This window comes from Cyrtonyx montezumae, unplaced genomic scaffold, assembly GCF_038088225.1.
Source record: "Cyrtonyx montezumae isolate F1298 unplaced genomic scaffold, pur_monq_1.0 scaffold_10, whole genome shotgun sequence".
Classification (NCBI taxonomy): domain Eukaryota; kingdom Metazoa; phylum Chordata; class Aves; order Galliformes; family Odontophoridae; genus Cyrtonyx; species Cyrtonyx montezumae.
Window position 1 is genome coordinate 9,410,640 of NW_027071826.1, and position 20,809 is coordinate 9,431,448.

Here is a 20,809-nt window from a genome sequence, read left to right on the forward strand (position 1 = left end):
TGGCTTTTCTCCCATGTGGCTTCATGGAGTGCATCCTATCGCCTGAGAGCAGGTTGTGAAAACTTCAGCTGAGCTCAATTGAAGGAGAGAGTTATTCAAGTGGTTAAAGGGTGGCACAGATTTTTTCCTTAGGGTTCACCAGTTATGAATGAACTCTTTCCAGTTTGTGTGGTCCTTTCCTGACTTGTGAAACCCTGAAGGAAGGTGGAGATGGGAACAAAACTTCCTGTTGTAAGACTTTGCTCTTTGTTTGATGGGAACAAGGCAGAAGCCCAGGCTGAAGTTGATAATATCCATCCATCCGTTAGGGTGAATTGTAATGGAATCTGTAGTTTTCTTGCCATAAATTAAGGAAAGTTTCATTTAATTTCTGTGTCTGTTTTACTTAATCTCATTCACTGCTCTTGTGGATTGCAGCTCCAGAAGGCTGTGTAGTCATGTAGTCACCAGTATGTTATGTGTCTAACACCACAGGTGGTGATGCTTAAGTGGTATAAACAGAAGGTTGAGATAGTGATTTTTGTCATAAGACAAAAGCTTGAGTATTTGGGGAATTGAACTTTTTAGAATTCTGTTAATTGCATAGAGTGATTTTTTCCTTGTATTTGTACGTTCTGGCAGTAGTTGAAAAAGTAAACCATGCATGCTATTAATTACTTCAGATTTCTGTTCAATGGATTGCCTTGATTTGAAAAATTCCTGTTAATAGTTGATTTCTTTTTTTGTGTTTTCTTTTTTCTCCTAAACAGCAAGACCATTTACAAAATTGGTAAAGGAGATGCAGCTTCATCGTGATGACTTTGAAATTATCAAAGTGATTGGAAGAGGTGCATTTGGTGAGGTAAGATACTTTCAGTTGTAGTAACGTAACTCTCATCATTTGTTCTTCTGATTTCTTGGTGCAGTTGACCTGCATTTGTCCTGAAGACAGAAGATTCACACAGATAGATTAAAATGTTTGCAAATGTGGGATGCTAAATACTTAATTTACTTTGAAGCCTGGCTTCTGGTGTCTTATTCCTGCTGTTCCTGTGATTAGCTAATTCTGACTTCATTGTAGCGAAGTGCCTATTCAGTGTGAAAGAGCAGAGTGGTCCCACCTAGCAGCTGCACAGCTGACTTAGGATCCTTTCTCCCACTTGCCATATGTACTTACTCTTCTGTGTTGCTGTAATTTAACACAAGTGAGTTGCTTCTATGGTAGGAATGCAAAGGCTGCTCCACCCATCTGCCCGTCTCTGTAGCAATCTGGTAATGCAGAAAGACGCATTAGGCTGCCTCAGAGGCTGTTCCCTGTCATCTTTGAAGATCAAAGGCTGCTGGATCTGTTTTTTGGACAGCAAGTTGAATCATGCTGGGATGATAGGAACGCCTTGTGTTTTGAGGAGTTGCCAGCCCCAGAACCCTGGACTGAAGTTATACTTCTTAATATGCTTAATGAAACTCTCATCAATCACAGAAGTCTGAGAGGGCCTGACCCTGGTGAAGGCGTTCATGAGCATATTCCCTCTAGGAGACATAGGATACCTGAGACTGCCAGAGAACCTCAAAACAGCCCTCTGCATTTGAGTACACGTAACTAAAGGTACAGCTGTCAGCAAAACAGATGATTGTGTAGAAGATTTCTGGAAGTCAAGAAATTTAGATTTCTTTCAAGAAGATTCTTCTGTTGTACAACAGTAAATTCAAGGGTAGTGACAGCCATTAATGGCTCACTTGGATCCATTAGCACTTGATTGCAACCTCTGCTGCCATTGGCTAAGCCCTATCTTCAACTGCTGTCTCCACAGAGGGCAGGACTGTGCTGTACAGGGCTTTCCTTTCAAGCACGGTGTGCCCTTCATACATCAGACTTTCACAAAGTGTTTGATTGTGGCAGACTAGGAACAGAGCTAGAAAAATGCTTGGACCTTACCCAGCCTCAGAAAGCAGTGAGATTTCTTGTGTGTATGTGGACTTGGAAGTAGATGAAGTAATACCTTGAGATCAACATAATTTTAAACTCTTCAGGGACTGCTTGTAAAGGAAGCAAACACCTAAAGAGACAGAAATTCATGTTCCACAAATATCTTCTAATCTTTACCATCCTCTGACAAGTTAGTGTTGTAGTTTGTGTGTAGTCACGGTGAACATTGCTGTTCTAAGATATTGAGTGTTTTAATTAAAATGTCCAAATAAATACTAAGGTTTTGACAAATAAAATAGCGCTTTCTAGTGGAGTTTGAACTCCATGAGTTGTAATATTTGTTTTAAAAAAATAATTATAATCAATTGCTTATTTCATTTTAGTGTTAGGTTTTATCTGGGATATGTTACTTGGACGTGGCTTTTAGGCAGCGTAGTTCTGCAAGAGTTCACTTGAGAAGAACAGAAATGGGAAACACTAGTTGGAAAGGAAGGACTGAAAGCACAAATTAAGTCTAGAATAGAAGTCTGAGCAAAAAGGTTTACAGATAAAAGGACCCAGAAAATCAAGGTAGTAATAAGTAACTGTCTATATGTTTTGATTCAAAGCAGTAGCATAGCACAGCTTTGAAGACGGTGAACCCACTGTAGAATGGTTTTGCTATGTGTGACTGAGGTTTCTTTTGGAGGAAACTAAATAAGAACCTTTGTTTCAGGTATAAGCCAAATGTGCTTCTGACCCCAGTGAGCATGTAAAAATCAATCACTGGTTTTAATTTTTCTAGCATCATCAAAGCATGTTTGGTCCAGGAGACCAGACTGGATACACTCTGAAGAAAAATTCCTGAACTGCATATAGTATTGCTGGAAGGCTCAGCATGGGCTACTTTGATCTGCTTTTTTTTTTGGTCCTGCTGTGCCAAATTACTTGCTGTAGTGACTGTGACCACATCTGATATCTGAAGAATTTTAGATTAGTGTTTTGGCGGTTTGTCTTTTGGCGGGATTAGAAGGGGTTTCTGGATCTTTTCAGAACTAAACTTGTGAATGCTATAGCTATCAAAAATGATTTCAGGACAAGGGACCCTTTCATTACTGACTTGCAGATGGAGCCAGAATTAGGAATGCCTTTGCCAGGGTATTTCTCTTAATCCTAAAATCAATGGATATATAACAGTAAACTCTTTTCACATTGCTCTGTAACTTGCACACAGGGACAGGATTCTTTTCCTGATGCTTTTTCAAGTTCTGATCTCTAGCAGGAGAGGGACTGTGTTGTAGAATGCTTCTGAAGGCAGCCTTGCACTTAACTTGTAGACAGAGTGCTCAGACAAATGTTGACAATTTATGTGCTTTTGTAGGATGAAGTAGAAGTCTTATGTGATGTTGTAAAGCTCTAAAGACTTGTTACAACTCTAAGGGAGAACTTGCTCTGTGCTTTTCAAAATGATGATCTTTTCTACTTTGAGATTTCCAGTTGGGGAAAACCCTATACAGTAGTGGATTAAATATGACTGCTAACTTTTCAGAGATTTCTGTTTATACTTGTTAGGAGGTTTAGGATGGCTTTTCTTAACTTTGGATCAAGAGGTGTATAAAAGGTACAAATTCAGAGGAGAAACTTTTGCTAATACCATTTGGGGTGCATGAGTTAATGTCTTCTGTATTATTTCACTTGGAAAAGCATGACATGACTAAAGCAACTGGTAGATTCTGCCCCTTCCCACTTTATGTCAGTAAAAATGAAATTTCAAAGGAGCACGATGATAAAGCATCTTTATTTCATCCTTCTGGAGCTGTGAGAGCTCATAAAGTAGGTACAGTTAGTTATCTGTCAGTTTTACACTGTCTTGTTTGTCTTTTAAGTAAAAGGTTTATAGTTGTAGCAGCTTGAAACTTTTTGATCACTTTAAATTATGCAGGAATCATTGATCTGAAGCTCACTGCTCTTCATTCCCACTTGCCAGAAAATAATTTTCCCATGGTATGCTCATACAAATATAGAAATTGTGTTATAGATTAGTTAATGGGATTATAGTGGTTATTCATAAGGTTGCTCTTTTGTCCTCAATTACAAATGAACAAAAGCCTATTTGCTCAAAATACAGTTGTGAAATATAATATTCATTGAAGTGCACGAAGAATTTAATCAAAATTAAACTAAACGTAGTCCTGCTAGAAATAAGTAGTTTAAATTAACAAGCTGACCAGCTAAAGGAGCCAGACTTCGAAAAGGTTGAAAGCTTCATTCCATTCACCTCAATGTCTATAGCAGCTATATCCACAGTTTAGCTACTTTAAACTTCTTTGAGAACCCCAGGGATTTTCAGCCTTACCAGAAAACTTTTGCATAAATCAGTAGCTTTGAAGAAAGATAGCTTAACCCAAATGAAGACATAGTAGTAGTTATTCATCAGGATCAATTTTGCCACATAACACAAAAGGCCAAGAAAATATGATCCTTGACCAAAAAGTGGATTGAGATGGCATACGTGTGTCCCTCCATACAGAGCAGTATGTAACGAAAGGCAGATTGCTAATCCCCAGTGCATATCTTTACTGCCAGTGTCTTTTTCTTTCCCTTTCCTTTTCCTTTTCAAACCCACAGAACTCAGCCTAATTTTTTACACTTTTTCCAGCAATATGAGAAGAAGAAAACAACTGGTAATCCAAAACCACCTGAGTGAAAGTTTTGAGAGCATAGGAGAATTGAGAAAGAAAAAGAAAAAATATTTCTTAAAGTTCTCATTATTATGCTAAGACAAAAATAGCCTAGCTCAGGACCTAGAGATTTCTTCTGAAGCCACCTGCCAAAACACACAGTTCTCCTTTTCTCATAAACTCAGCCAGCTACTTTGCATTCATGGTAAACTACGTCTGAATATCCTTTATGGGAATATTTAAGGCTCTGAGTCCTGGAGTCGCTGGCTTAAGAACTACTTTAATTTTCTTCAGAAGTTGTGTAGTTATGAAGAATAGTTAGAAGTGTTCTTTGTGTCCATGACAGCTAGAGTAGCATTATAATTTGAAATGTTATCTGTAAGACAGATAAAATACTCATGGGTCTTAGCTATCTCATAGTGTATGCAGGGGTATACACCTGGCTGGAACATTTTTGAGTGCCCACATATTTCTTTCATTCTTTTTTTCTTTTTTGGCTCACGTGCAGAGGGGCAACTTCCAGAAGGAATAAAATAATAGAAAGCACTCTGAAATAAAATCAGAACTAAAATGATTTTCTGAAATCTTAATTCCTGTTTCTATTCATGAATTCATTGTCCTGTCTTCATGAGCAAGAATAATGAGTATGATGTGCAGGGTCAGGTGTCTTGTTAACCAAGGTGAAAACACACCTTGTCTAGGAAAAGGTGTAAAGACTTACAAGAACAAAATGGAAAACTCCTCAAGTTCCTTTAAAAAATACATATAGATCTGTAGCTTGAAATTTGCATGTGACTGTCTACTCCTTTTGTCTGGAAACACTGTGGACCAGTATTTGAAAAGAAATGTCCTAAGAAACTTGGCTCTGTGGGATTGTGCCTACCTGCAAAACCTTGACCAACCTAGGATATGCTGTCTTTGTGCTTGGTGCTGCCTCTACCTGCCAGGGAAACCAGGAGTCCTAGTGCTGGAATGTGGTGAGAGGGATAGATGGGACAGGTGTCCTGTGGGTGGGGACTGTGGCCCTAAATACTTTCACTTGCTCCTTCACGAGCTTCAGCTAACCTCATTAGTAATGTACTTACAAGTCTTTAACTTCACTTTTCCCTATTTTGTATAAATAGCTGTTCAGATGTTTGGCCATAGAGGAACACATTTTAGTAGCAAGCTGTTGCTGAGGGAAGAACTGTGTCAAGATGTGCATTGCTGGGGAACTTGCATTGTATGAAGTGGCTGACACCTCCTGGAAATTCAGCAGTATCAGACTGGAACAATTGTTTTCCTTCCCTTGTTATTATTAAATTAGTAATGATTTTTAGAGTGAGCAGTACTTACTGTGGCTGCAGCAGAAGGGTGGAATTTGCATAGCATAAAAATAACTAGAATTCTTAAAGCGTCCCTTGTAAGCATCACTTACCTATTGATAGATTATAAATATTTTTCCTCTAAATGTTTGCAGACTTGATCTGTGTGATATTTAGTAATTTCTTCTGTTTTAATGGTTTAGGTTGGAAGGAACCATAAAGATCATCTAGGATAATGCCTGTAATCATCTAGTAATAATGCTTGTTACCTCTACACATGCTTAGCTTCCTAGCTGGAAGCAAGACACCTAAAAGTGTTTCAAGAAGAAAATAAATTGTGGTTGGGAGAACAGGATTGATTCTGTGATCCACAGGAGTCTGTTGAATTATGTGGTTCCCATTATTATGTGGCTAAGAATGCAGTTAGCCTCTGAAGAGAGCATGCAAAAACTAAACTTCCTATTGACAATCACTGTTGGCAGTGTGAGGCAGTGCTCTTTGGGCTTTGTCTGCATCGTAATCTCAGGTTTGGGGTACCGTGTTCAGTTTTTTGTCTGCATCTAGAAATTAACCAGGGATTCAGTGAGCCTGCAGGCTGCCCCTAAGGTTGCCTCCTCTGCTCAGATGTCTTGGTGACTGCTTCTGGGTACCCAAGAAATACTTAATTAGGTTTGCATTTCCACACTGTGCTCTTCACAGGTTGTTTTCCTAAGTACAAATAGACAAAGAAGCCATTTTCTTTCGAAATAGCTTCAAAAGAGACTGCTGCTAACTAAGGCCCTTGACAGCTGAGTGGCTGCATGGTGGCAGGCCAGCTGCAGGGAGCTGGATGGACAGCAGACACAGACTGACCTGTCTCGTGCTGCTGCACTTATCCACACAACTGTCTGCTGAGGATGAGCTTGGATGTTGCTCAGGGCCACCTTCTGCAGCATCTTTCTGCCTGGCACTTACAAAGTATTTCTTATTTGCAGATGACAGAGATCCATGCTGCCTGCTAAAAACCATTATTTTGCTTTGGAAATGTGAACCATGGAATGTGAGCCTCACCAAAGATTCTAGTTGCTCATTTTAAATGTAGGGTAGACATAAAAAACTAATGTTAACAGTCCAGACCAGCTTTTCCCCCACAATGCAGTATTTAAACTAAGTGTAGTGAGCTATGTGTCAAATACTTCTCATATCCTAGAGTGTTGGGAAAATAAAGCAGTTCCAGCAGTGTTTTTTCAGTAGAATGTACCTAAGATATCAAGAGCTTGAGACAGAAATAGGAGTATAAAAGTGGCATCTAAAAGCATTAATTGGTGGAAATGTGTGTAATATTCAGTTATGAGTCTGGTAACAAGACACTGAAGGTAAATTGTTTACATCTAAAATGATATTTTCTTTTCTCTGAGACGAAGGGCTTGTCTAAAATCTCTGCTCAAATGTCTGCAGCCATTTCAAGTTCCTGCCAAAGGTTAATTCGTAGCAACTTTACACCATTTTATTCATACAATTTTATTGTCCATTAGCCGAAGCAGCTCTTTCATCATCCTTATTAGTATTGTCCTTCCTTCCAATTTTATTATAAGTAGCAATCATGTCCACTTTTTGCTTCCTCTAAGCAAAGCTTTTTCTATTCCCTTGTTAATATGAGAAGCACTTTAGTTCCTTGGCCATCTAAATAGCCCTCCATCGTACCTGCTCCAGGTTGGTCATCTCCCTGAGGTGTGGCTGTATGTGGAGTTTCCAGTGGTTTTGTGTTTCCACAAGGCAGTAACATTCACCCGTCCCAGCTGCTGTATTGTGTCTATCAGCTGCACTACCACTTGTGCCTTTTTCTTGGCATTCTGTTCTTACAAGCTGTTTGTATGAGGTTTATATGAGGTTTATCAACTGTAAGTGTGTCTATTTCCTATAGAGATGAGAGCTTTATTTTTTATTTTTTTTTTAATTTGCCTCAAAGTCAGTATGGTTTCACGAGGTTGAACACCAAAGAATCCATAAGCTTCCCAGTAAAAAGTATTCTTGTTAACTGTCTTAAATGTTTTTAGTCTTACATTTAATAATTTCTGCACTTTCTTGGATCATCTTTACTATTTACATAAAACAAAATTTGTAATTTAATACTGCTTACTAATGCTGGTCATGTCACCCAAAGGGCAGAGTCCAGTTCTGGGAAGTTCTGTCATGTTTGTTGAGGCTGGTTTGGCTTGGATTCCTACCCTATAGGTTTCATCGGGGCAGAAGAGAAGGTGGAATTTGGCCCGGGATAGCTTTACACATTACCGCCCTAAATGTCAATATCAGATGGCTTCTGAAGATCGGAATGCAGCAAGAGGCTTTTATGAAACCATTTGAGAAACAAAAAACTGAGCTCTTGCCAAAGTGTAAAAGGGTTATTTCAGCTATATTGGTTCAGTTTTTATTTTATTGCAGTACAGGGGAAGCAGAGCTTTGAGGCAAAAGGTACTAGGAGAAATGAATGGCAGAAATTAATGCAGACCTAATAGTGCTCTGCGTAGTAGTTACCACCATCGGCTCTCGCTTATGCTTCAGCTCCAGTTCTCATACTTTTTTCTGACACATATATGTCTTAAATTGGTTGAAGCGCAGGCAGGAGGATTCATTAGGCTTTCTGATGTCTTTGAGGAAATGTACTTGAGCTTTATTGCAGTGTTTTCTGTTGCCACAAATCTTGAGAGCATGAAGAGTCCCGAGGATGGTGCCAGCTGATCCCTGCACAGAGGTGGGGCCATGCTGAGGAGGAAGGGCCAAACCCCTCCTATCTGAAAATGTCATATCAGTTTTCAGACTTCCTCAATAAAACACTCACATCTCTCTACCAAACCTCTGTTATTGCTTAATATTCAGAAACTTTGATGCTCCATTCCAACCTAGCATATGGAGGTTAGACGTGATGTAAGTTTTATTTTATAGCTTGACAGTTATTGAAAGTAGCTTTGTGAGTCAAACATATTTGGACTGATTACCCCACACCCCATCCTTGTGGCTGAGTATGGGAAAGCAGTTGTAGGGACAGATCAGTACTGCTCCTTCCCAGCTTGCAGCAGCTGAGGGTTCAGGGACTTCCTAACCACACTGTATTCCATAATAGTTCCTGAGGCTACTGCTGTGTGTGTTTCTTGGTCATTAAGCACATACTGAAATATTTCCTGAATAGTTACTTATGTATCCACAGCAACTCTGTAGTAGAGTTCCAGAACCGTAGCAAGAAAATAACACTTTCTTTAATCTTGCTGCCTTTTTACTTTGTTTGATGCTTTTCAATTTCTGTGATATGAAAAACAGCTATTTGTTCTCTATTCATCTTCATGCTTTTCAGTTTCATAGAATGATAGACTCATGAAATAGTGTGGGTTGGTAAGGGACCTTTCAGATCGTCTAGCTCCACCCCCCCACAATATGCAGAGACACCTCCCATTAGAGAGAGATTAGAGAACGTGAATAGAGTAAAAGAAGCTAATGAGGAAACACTTCTATGGAACAAGGAGTGTAATTTTTAATTTGTATAAAATTATTCTTGCTTTATAATTGGGATTGACATAATTTGCACTTCTTGTTCCCTTCAGACTTCAGTGAGAGTTTTATTTATCATTTGTTTATTTTCTTGCAATGTAAATAAATCCTAATGATTAGAAGGGAGGGACTGGAGAGTTGGGTCCTTTCAGGCCAAAAATCTGTTCCTTCTGTGTGATGTTTTCTGTACCTTTCAAGTTTCTTTTGCTTGTAAAAACCATTGCTACTTTTCTTGAGGAATTTCCCATTTTGGTTACATGAGATTTTCTGCTGGCACAGAAAGCTGTCCCAATGCCCCCTTGCACCTGTATCATCACTATGTTTTCTGATGCCATAATTCTATAACAATTTAATGTGAAGATGCAAATATCCACTTTCATTAATTTCACTTTTTCTTCCAAAGAAAGCAATTCTCTCAGAAATTTTAGTTTTTTCTTAAGCAGTCCTTGCCTTTGAAAATCTTAGCACTGATATAGATGGCAACTGGAAAACTGCTACGTAGGTCCCACGGATTTTTCTTCCTTTCTGCTTCCAAACCTGTTCTTATTTACAGTATATTTCATAAGCTTCCACAGCTTCTCAGCTGTGCCTTCCACAGTGCTGTGCTCCCTTTCCACCTGAACGGTCTAGCACACTTCAGTGTTAAACTCACACTTCCCTGCAGTGCTTTTCAACAGCGATGGCCCTAAAATGAAGTGCAACGGATGCATGTCTGCATTCTGCTTTGTGTGCTGTTTGTACATAGAAGGTTGGACTCTTCAGCCACTGTGTTCTAATGAAACATGAATATTGCTACTTCAGGGCTTGCATGGCAAACTTGTAAATTGCTTCTGCTCCACAGATTTTGTTCTTCTCTAGCAATTAATTGTGTTCTACTCTGATCTCCTTCAGAGGAGACTGGGGTACTTCCCAAATGATCACATTCTGCATGAAACAGAATTTAACATATATAGAGGATTTGTCAACATCTTACAGTTTCCCAGGTTGTAATGCTCAGTTTCACTTACAGCATACCTTTAGCTGCCTCAGGCAAATGATTCTGTTAATTGTGGTTGGAGGGACTGTTACAGTAGGTTTTAACTAGAAGGCTGTGATGAGGCTGGGAACAAAGCAAAGCATTTTAGTCCATTACCAAAGGGCAGGTTTGTATGGTTCCATCTGTGCTTGGATAAGACTTCCTCATGTTTACTCATCATCCTCTCCTGCTTAAGTAGTGTTTATGGGAGATATTTGTAGAGCAGGAGAGGATGAGATGCTCTGTGACTGTGAATATGCTACATACCTTATAGAAGGATTCCTCTTACCACTGTGTTTTTCCTGGCTGCATTTAGAGCTAAAATCCCATGTGTTTCCAGTGTCAGATACATGCTAGTATTCTCCTTAAGGTCTGTTTCCACTATGTGACTGTGCAGGTACGTACTAGCTGTAGGTGTGACCTGGTGAGCAGCTTCGTGTACTGAGGGATGGGAGGCATAGGTGTACTGCTGCAGAGTGAAGTGTCTAAATGTGAGCATCTCATGCTTGTGTTACTGCAAGAGCAGTCTTCCCTTCCATCTTCTGAAGTTTCTATACAGTAAGGTACTGCTTTTCCCTCTTCCCTCCTCAGGGCCAGTGTTGATCTGCACTGTTCCAACCTTAGTTTACAGGCCACCTCTTCTTGGAGTTGCTGCATCCCCCGAGTCCCTTACGGATGACGGTTATAAACAATAGAAGAGAGCAGTGTGATTCTTGTCACTTTTCCCACTGATACTCAGCTCTGTTAGAAGCAGTGAAAAATACATATTATGCTTCTGAAATAGGTCAGTATCAGAAATATTGAGGCAGTCCATGTGCAGACCTGAGAAAACGCTGCTGTCCTCGTTGTGATTCCTTCTTTTCTTTGCCAAATGTAAGTTCTGTGGAAGAGATGGCTTTACTAAAAGAAGAATTAGTTTTGTTCTTCGAGAATACAAGTCATGATCCAAATGCAGTTTGTGTTCCCAGGCCTTGAAGTTTCGGTATTCTGCATTTTTTCTTCCACTGCAAAGCCTTAGGAACAACCTAACAAGCCAGTCTAAGCAAGTCTAATACACAGGATGCATAGTAAAATGCTTCAAGCAAGATGATGAATAAGTAAATTAAAGCTGTTTTCACTTCTTTTAAAATATCTGCATATGGTACACAAAAGCATGTTAATTTGCAAATATCTTTCAAGTTTCTGAAACCAGAAATGTGAGAACAAATTAGTCAAATGTAGTGTAATTCTACTGACAGCAGCCTTCCTCGTTTTCTGGGGCTGCCCTGTTGAGCATTCCTTTGTTGTCTGCAGGCATGGTGTTAGGAGCATTGCTTATTCTTGACGATTAACGTGATTTTACTACACTTCTTCACAGGGAAAGCTTCACACTCTTCCTGTATCATCTCCATTGTACTTGATCATGAATGGCTGACCACATATGGTGTGTTGTGCATCAAGTAGATAGTATTAATGAAGGAGTATAGAGGGAGCAAGGGATCAAGCTGTAATTTATCTGTGTGAGTTGGTTGCTGATGATTGTTTTGTAACTTAATTAACACTGTGTGATTGTTAAGCTGTTTAAATATTGTATTTCTCTGACTGAGCTTTTGTTAAACAAAGATATCTTGTTTTTTCAGGTTGCAGTTGTTAAAATGAAGTGTACAGAGCGCATTTATGCAATGAAAATTCTAAATAAATGGGAAATGCTCAAAAGGGCAGAGGTAAGTTGTATGTTTCTCTAATGCAGAGAATTTTTAAAATAGTATCAGGAACATTACACTGAAACTCTTTCAGATTAGGAAGAATTATTTCACGAGCATAGGAGCTTCATTCTTTTTTCTCTAAGCTGTTTTAATACAATCAGGTCTGACAGTCCCTTCCAGGCATCTGTTGTTCTCAGCATTACTCTATATTCGTTTAGCAGACAGTCTGCCCTAGTTCTTACCCTGAATTTATTGGCCAGATTTTTGTTTACAGTAAAGGCAAGTTAAAGATTACATGAAAGCTGAGATTGGTGCTACTGTGGCATTCATAGCTGTATACAAATGCATTATGCAAGGTTATTTTTTTCCTCTTACATTCTGAAAGCATATATTAAGGAGTTTTGCATCCTTCAGTTCGTAACAGGATTTATATAACTGGTAAAACTGTAACTAAATACTTAGTATCCACAGATTCAAATTGTAAAACAAACATGTTAAGGGGGTAAGCCTATTTAAAAAGAGTATTTTTGATGAAAGGAGATGTACATTGTCACAACAAATTATATAAATGTGAATGTGTACTTCACGGGTGAGGAAAGGACCTGCTTTTGCTGTTAAGTGGCCTATTCCTAGAATGCCTACTGTTACACTGCAGAAGAAAAACCTTATGGCAAAAGTATTACATAAATCATCAGTTAAATGAGCAATAGAATTGAGGGAGAAATATATGTAATTCATCACAACTTGCAGCAGTTCTGTTAAGGGACAAAGGCTAGGGGCTTGCTGAGGACTGTGCGTGCTGACCCTTCCCAGTCCTATTCTTTTGCCCTGATCCTGATGCCCTTTCCTCCTCCCCAACCCACCCTTCCCAGCCTCTCCCTTCCTTTCAGTGAGTCAGTTCCACCTCTTTTCCTGTGAATAAATCTCTTGCCTCTTGTTAAGCCCTTCACACTGCATTGGGCTGATTTAGTCACACGCTGACCATCAGTTCTCTTCCACAGGCAGTCTCTCCTTGGGGCAGTCGGCAGAACTCCGCTCCAGGCTGTGCTGCATCAGTGGTTCTGATCTTTATAGGGGAAATTCAGTGCCATTTCTGTGCATTTCAGTTGGATTAAAGTTGTTTCAATCCTAAAGTGCTTTTTGGGGACTCCCAAACTCTGGTGCAAATGCAACCATGCAGGCTTACTTCAGCTGTTTTTAAAGTGACCTAATTAAGAGGTTTGGCTAAATAGCTGAAGCTTTAGAGAGGTCCTAAGGAGAGAACTCTTTACAAATTGTTGCTTCATATTCCCTGACTAAATCCCCCTACCCTGTTAGGCAAGCAAGAGCTGAAAGAGGTTGCCTGTCAAGAAGGAGCTACAAGGAGTGGTAGTTCTCCCGTGCACAGTTGGGATGAGTAACAGTCCAACCGAGTCCTCTTTCCACTGATTTCCCTATCTGTGCAGAACTGTAAAGGCAGCTGTCTTCTTTGCTGTGACTCTTCGTCATTTCCTGCTTGCATGGTTTGGCTTTCCTGGGTAAACAAGAGCTTGTAACCTGCATATCAACTTCACAAAGTGTTTAGAGAATCAGAAATTCACAAACGTGATAAAACTTGTTAATTTTTAAAACGAAACCTGCAGATACACGATAGTCTCTTAAGTGGGCAGTTCCACTGAAAAGCAGACTAAGTATTTTATTATCCACTCCATGAGTGGTCTAAGAAGCATTCTTACACTGATGTATGTAATATGAAGCATTGTATGACATTAAACATAGCACAAAGTTATCTAAATAGTGCTAATTTGTGCACTGGCTGCAAGAAAAAACATATGGTTGGAAGGTACTAAAGTACAGCGAAGATTAGTGACCATCAGCTGGCATCCAAGCAAAAAAAAATAGGTATGCTGTTTGCATTGGTGGTGTGGACCATTTGTATTCATTGTTCTGACAACAAAACGTTTTAGTGTGTTACTGCTCACAGTTCCAAATAAATCCTGACTAGCTAATGAGGTAGCCTGACACGTTTCTTCAAGGTGTTGTCTCCAAATGGTGGTTGGACTAGATGATCATAATGGTCCTTTCCAACCAAAATCATTTTATGATGTTTTGAGCTAGTGTCAGCTGAAAAGGATAGTTGTAAACTTAAAATTCACCATGCAAACTGTTCTGAAGCATACTGGTTTTGAAGTGTTGGTGATATTCCCTCACTGTTGGAGCTTGCGCAGTGAACTGGATCAACAAACGGATGTCTTTGAAAATAAACTAGCTCTCTGTGCTGGCAGCCGCCCCGAGCAGCAGTGCCAGAACAACTGAGAGCTGCTGGGCTGTGGTGCTGGGGGGGCAGGGGATTGCATTACTTGGGACTGCTCTTGCTGCCAAGCTTTTTTTTTAGAGTGGTACTTTGGCCTTGTGTTCGTAAACATGAAAAACACTCAGTTAACATTTAATTATAATTTACATCTCATTGCATCAATAATTACTGACTTGACAACCTGACCCCAGTATGGAGCTTTTCAGTAGAAGTATAAATTGATTTTTGCTTCCTTAAGGGGAAAATAGCAGTTGAGATAGTTTATAAGATGCAATCAATATATGGTGAGGCTTCAGCTTCCCAGGAATATTCTTCCACAGTACATTTTCTAAGACATCTGGACAATTGGCAGTGACAAAAAATCAATTCTTATCCTGAACCCAAAACCTGAATCTGCAACTACTGGGTGTTGTAATAATTGCTTTCAGAATGGAGAGTAGTGAAAGGATCCGTGACTTGATAATGCTTATCCAATAAAAACATTTTTCTTTTTTCTTCAGAGGACTCTTGGAGGTTATGAAAGGTGGCTTTATGTAAATGTGCTAAGAAAACCTGCTGCACAGGGCTTGGTTCTCTGGAGGTTGCAATGTGAAGTAAAGATTCTTGAAATTGGAAATGTATTTTACTGGATAAAAATAAGGCATTAATAGTAAATTTTATTTGTTTCCCTATAGAAGGTAAATAGCAAGAAATGCAACATAAGAAAAGTATACAAAAGAAACTATATTTTCACAAAAGTCTTTTTCAGAAGAACCAGACTTACAGTAACAAGTTATAATTTTCCTAACATTGTTCCACAATATATTTTAAAATGATTTAGTGTTGGCTTGAACTCATTTGTGGGTTTTCTTTTTGGTGTTTTGTTTTTACTTTTTTTTTAAGGTTGCAGTCAGAATTATTGTGACTGAATGCCTAACTACAAGCCTGCAGAGATTCCTTGGCATGTCACTTGTGCAGACCAAATTCCAATGAATAGAGGCCTCTGTTCAGCAGTTTTAAATAATCCCATAAAACATCCATATGTATTCATCGTATGAAAACTGCTTGTTGATGTTGACAATGGCTTTTTCCCTTCACTTCCTTCAGACAGCCTGTTTCCGAGAAGAGAGAAATGTCTTGGTGAATGGAGATTGCCAGTGGATTACTACATTGCACTATGCCTTTCAAGATGAGAACTATTTGGTATGTTTGTTTGATTCATCAGCAAATGAAAGCTTTATGTTAGGAAAGAACTTTATTTTTTGTATGCTTAAGTGTATTGGTGCAATAAATCAGTCCACCTCATGCCTTGCAGCTGTGTTTTGGCATTCTTGTTTTCTCCTTAAAGAAAAACTTCAAAGGGTTGACTGTAACTGTAAGAGTGAGAAAGTCATGCTGTACTACAGTCTACAGAGGTTTAGCTAAGCACTTTTTTTAACTCATCAACTCTTGCATAAATGTATCATGCTTTAGTTTGTTTTTGGATAACATCACAACTAATTAACTTAGGGAGATGTTAACAAAATGAAAATAAGAAATGTTTTAGTATTAAAGTTTCAAATTCTGTACTTTGTTTTAAAATGGTGAAATTAATTTAACATTTTATTTTAAAAGCAGTGATTGTTATCTTAAACAGACTCAGGAAAAAATATTTCAATGAAAAGCTTTGGAGACCACCGGATTGGTCATCTGAAGTGATGGTTACTGCAAAGTTGTGAGTTACTATAACATACAAACTGTGTTTAGCTTTGTCACACAAGTCAGGAATGTACTGGTCATGATTATATAGAGGAAATGAGCTTATTGATCAAAACTAGCCAGTGATTTTAGGAACTAAGCATGAAAAAGTCAGATAATACTCAAAATTTTTGGAAGCTGCCAGTCTGACTATCATCTGAACAGTATTTTCTCAGTGACAAGCACATCAGGTCTCTAGGTGCTCAATTACAGTCTTATTTCTATTTTATTAATGCTTTGTGATAGATCCACATTTTCCACCCCTCAAAATCTAGTTATCTGTGGCACTGCCTCAGGAAGATTGCTCATAAATTTGAATTCCTTCAGAATCAAACACATTCAGACTATTATAAAAATAACTCAAGATTCTGTAATGTTGTGTTTCCAACCAGCATCTGAAAATGGGGTAAAGAAAATTCTAATGTAGGGAGAGATCTAGTAGTATTGTTAACACCATTTTATGAAAGTCTGCTCCAAGTAAGCTGTAACAGTAGAATACATTTCCCCAAGTTCCCAAAGGCATGTAGATATTGAAGTTTCACTTGACAGCAGAATTTAGACAGCTAAAGTCTAATTTAAGATCCAGAATTTAGAAAGCAACAACTCTGCCTGGCAGCTGAAGTCAGCAGATTGCCAGCTTGCCTGAGGTCTGGTACTGCATTTGCTGAGACACTACCTTCCAATTTGGTCTGTTACTCAGCATCCATCCCGTGTAAATGTCTGGTACTAGCAGATGCAGTGTATGTGCGTTTTACTTGCTCTATTGTAAATGATGTTTGAAATAAAAGGGAAGTTGACAAAACACATCAGGAAGTAGCTTTCATCCAGAAATGTGGGCTCTCACCCTGGCTCTCTTCCTGGTTCTCTTCCATACTGTCTTAGTGGTTAAGTTGTTCATGGCTGAAAGATCTCTGTTCAGTCCTCTGCTCATCATAAGTAAGTTGATAGTCGTATTTTTCCATATGTCAAGAAAGTGCTGCCACATTACGGAACCAGTTTGGCTTTACTTTTCAGCTTTGCTACTCATCCTTAGTCTCATGTAATGTACCACAAAAAGGAGAAAAAGAGAACAGACACCAGAGCTTGATTTACAACCTGGAGTGGCCATTAGTTCTCTCTGGAAGGGAAAGCTCTTGATTCTTTTTATCTGGTCCCATTGATATTTGTGCATTGTAGCTCATAATTCTTATACATAAAACCAGAGAGAATGTTGGTGACTTTCCACACCTAAGGCTTTGCCGTGCTTCTCTGACTGCATAAAGTAAGACTTCAGAATGAGACAGATAAAGAGATGATAATATATTAAGACAAAAAAGCAGTAGCTGCCATTGGAGTCTAGAAAAAAGTGTTTTATTTCATCTCTTTAATATCAGTAGAGCATGTGATGATGGAGAAATTAAATACAAGCATGAAACACAAAGTTCTACAAAATGTATTTTTTTTAGAGTTTGATTTTCTGGTTCTGCTCATCTCCTTTTTAAATGTAGTAGTTTTTTTCCAAACAGCCTCCTCTTAAATGACATTATGTAGAAATGTTAGCATGACTTTTTCTGGTTCCTAGAAAACTTTTTGCAGAGACAGTATGAGTCAAGATGGATTAAGTAAGCCCTTGGTGATTCTGCTGAAGTAGATAGTGGGTGGGTAAAGCATAGTCTGTACGCATTAGAAATGCATATGTGACCTGAAACTCGTAATCTAAATTTAAATCTGTGTGTATTTGTATGATTTACCAGGAATTCAAGGATAAATACTTCCTTTCTTATTCATGACAAGAGATTTGCGTTTTTCTGTTGCCAGCCTCTTAAAATTTCCTTATGAGTATTTGTATGAGCATTTTGATGTCTTTTTTTTCTTGCCTTTGATCTCCAACCTCCCTCCCTGTTTGATGTAACCACTTCCCAGGAAGAAATGCATTATGTCTAAATTTAAGTGTCATTATACCCTTTATTTTAACCCCATGTGAAGAGAGAAGTGCCTTTGGGCAAGAATATCATTGCGAAGAAGATGATGAATAAAATTTGACTTTCTTGTAGAAGAGGTCTCAAATGTTCCCCTGTTCCTGGAACCTCATTTCATGGGTCAGCTGAGTTCTCACTGCATTATGAACTCTGTGGGAACTGAGAAGTGCATTACTGTGTCTTCCTGACAGGTAGACTATTTCAGCTCCCACAGAAGACTCTGTAAACTCTCTTAACCTGACTTTTGAAAGAAAATAGTGTGATGCAGTATTCATTTTAAAACATTTCTGGTTCCCATCTGTAGCTTCTTGTTCCCAATTGTAATTGTTGTGTGCGTACAGTGTTCCAGCAATCATATAAAACTCTTTATCGGATTGTGCAGTACATGCTGGTTGCTCTCAGCATAATCTGATAGGCAAATTTCATTATTTAAGCTGTAATGAAATGCAGAAAAATGTCAAAATGTAGGCCTTCTCGAGTCTTATTTTAAGCCAAAAGATTGTGAGGAAATGGTATTGCACCCTGAGAGTCATAGTACAAAAAGGTTCAAGTCATTATGCTTGGAGTGGTGCTCTGGATTTAGGTGTATATTGCTGTTGGTTCCTACTATAGGTTGTTTCCTAGCATGACTGAGTCCTTTACTTTCACATGACACCTTATCCATGTTGGTTCTTTCCAGAGGTAGACTAATGGTTGATTGGCCTTGGAGGCAATTTACTTTTTCAATGAAATACATTTGTGTCCAAGAATATGAACGTTTGGTTTTTAAATTTTCAACTGCTCTAGTGCCTCTGGCATGACAGTACTTCTGACCTATGAGCATCCCTACCATGGTGTCATGAAGCTCCTGCCAGCTCTGTTATGCATCAGTGATGTGGCATGTGTCAAGATGAGTGCTCGATGATACTGATGTACTGCGTCCCACTTTTGGAACCACTAGTAGTATTGAAATGTACGAAGGCTAAAATTTGTAATGAAATGTTTATTTTAAACTAAGCTTCATCCATCTATTGAGCACTAATGCCTTCCAGAAAGGTTTTTAGTGAAATTTTAATAAAAATTGTTTCGAAAAAAGCTTGGATTGCTACTTAGTGCTTTAGTTAAGAGTTTCCCTCAGCAATTGGTTTGTATAATATAAATATCCAACATTCAACCACATAGTTCCTCAAATTTTAGCACCTGATAATAGATGTGCAGTTCAGGCAAAAAGCAACTTGCATGAACTAAACCTAAAAATGTCAATCCTTATTGTTTCCCAGTCTGAAAGAACTCTGTTCTGTAAATCCTATCAAGTATTTTCTGTTCATAATTAATATAACAATGATATTCTCTTACAAATTCCTGTTTTTAAATTCTGTTTCTTCCTGTCTCTTCTGCAAATTCTCATTTTAAGCATTGATGACCCACCTGAAGTTTTGCTTGTATTAGATTTTCTTTTCCTCTGTGCATCATTGTATTAAAAGAAAGGACAGAAAGATTCTGTATTGTTATTACTGGAATTATTCAGGAATATTGTGTTTCAGCAGGTAGCTGATAAACTTTGTAATTTTTTTCTTAACAGCTATGTCTCAGTATGTAACTGCTTTATTTCTTCTCCCTTTTCAGTATCTGGTGATGGACTACTATGTAGGCGGTGACTTGCTGACACTTCTCAGTAAGTTTGAAGACAAACTTCCTGAAGATATGGCAAGGTTCTACATTGGTGAAATGGTGCTTGCAATACATTCCATACATGAGCTGCATTATGTGCACAGGTAAAATGTTGTCTTACTTGTGAAAAATACGTATGCAGTTATATTAAACTTGTTCTAAAGATGCTGCTACAAATACAGATGTCACAGTAGCCACAGGGAAGCTACTGTGGGCACATGCTTACTTATGATGTATAATAATCACATAAGCTATACAATATTTTAATTACTAAGTTTTGATAGATTCATATTAGAAGCAGTGGCATTTATCTGACTGGCATCTCAGTAAAGCTTTTAGTTTTAATCATGCTTCTTAACTTATTCTCAATTCACTTCATGAATATTTATCTGCAGTTGTCTGAGTCAGCATAGAAGTTTGAAGCAATTAGAATGCTCTACAAATGTTTAAATGTTGTGCAAAATGTATTCACTGTAAACCCATAACAACAATGAATCAGCTTACCTGAGCTGACTCTCAGATGGAAGAGGATGGTTTTTGGTGGTGAGTGGACCTGTTTCATTGTATCTGCGTATAGGATGTATATTGCATACCTACAATCATGTAGACTGTAACATTTAAGAATATAACATTTCTTATTCTGTGTAAGAGGAGGTAGATCAGGAAGGCATGTTTCTGTTTTGGGTTACCTCTCGGAGTGACTATTTCAGAAGAACTGTTGGTGTAAGAGGCACATTTGGTAAACATTTTGTCATTTCAAGAGTCTTGCTCAAGTGGAAATCCCTATCCGTTGCTTCATTTTCAGATTTAACAGCTATATATGATAGAGCAATTAGAAAGCAAAATTATAGTAATACTGGAAACCCTTGAGGATTGTATCCTTATATGTTACATATGACCTTGGAGCTTGATTTCAGTAACCAAGAAGTTAGAAAATGCAAATAGTGAGAGTAATGATGGTTTTGAGTTGTGTGAAAATTGCTTGTGGCCATGCAAGCACATTCATGATAGGTAGCTGAAGTCAGTGCCCAGGAGAAGCGGTCATTAGGCCAACATCGTATGTCATTTGGCAGGTAGGTGTTGACTTAAATCACGTTACC

The 20,809-nt window shown here is 38.5% G+C and overlaps 1 protein-coding gene across 4 annotated transcripts in view; it reads left to right on the plus strand.

Annotated features, from left to right (window-relative positions):
- The window catches only part of CDC42BPB (CDC42 binding protein kinase beta), an 87,466-nt gene that overhangs the window by 24,512 nt on the left and 42,145 nt on the right, over window positions 1-20,809 (plus strand). For all 4 annotated transcript variants that reach the window (XR_010623016.1, XM_065749934.1, XM_065749937.1 and 1 more), the window contains exons 2-5: window positions 750-841; window positions 12,027-12,110; window positions 15,472-15,567; window positions 19,665-19,813. Coding sequence is in view for 3 of the 4 variants with exons in the window: in XM_065749934.1 (XP_065606006.1) it covers window positions 750-841; window positions 12,027-12,110; window positions 15,472-15,567; window positions 19,665-19,813 (421 nt within the window). In the remaining variant the exon portion in view is untranslated. The remainder of the gene's footprint in view (window positions 1-749; window positions 842-12,026; window positions 12,111-15,471; window positions 15,568-19,664; window positions 19,814-20,809) is intronic.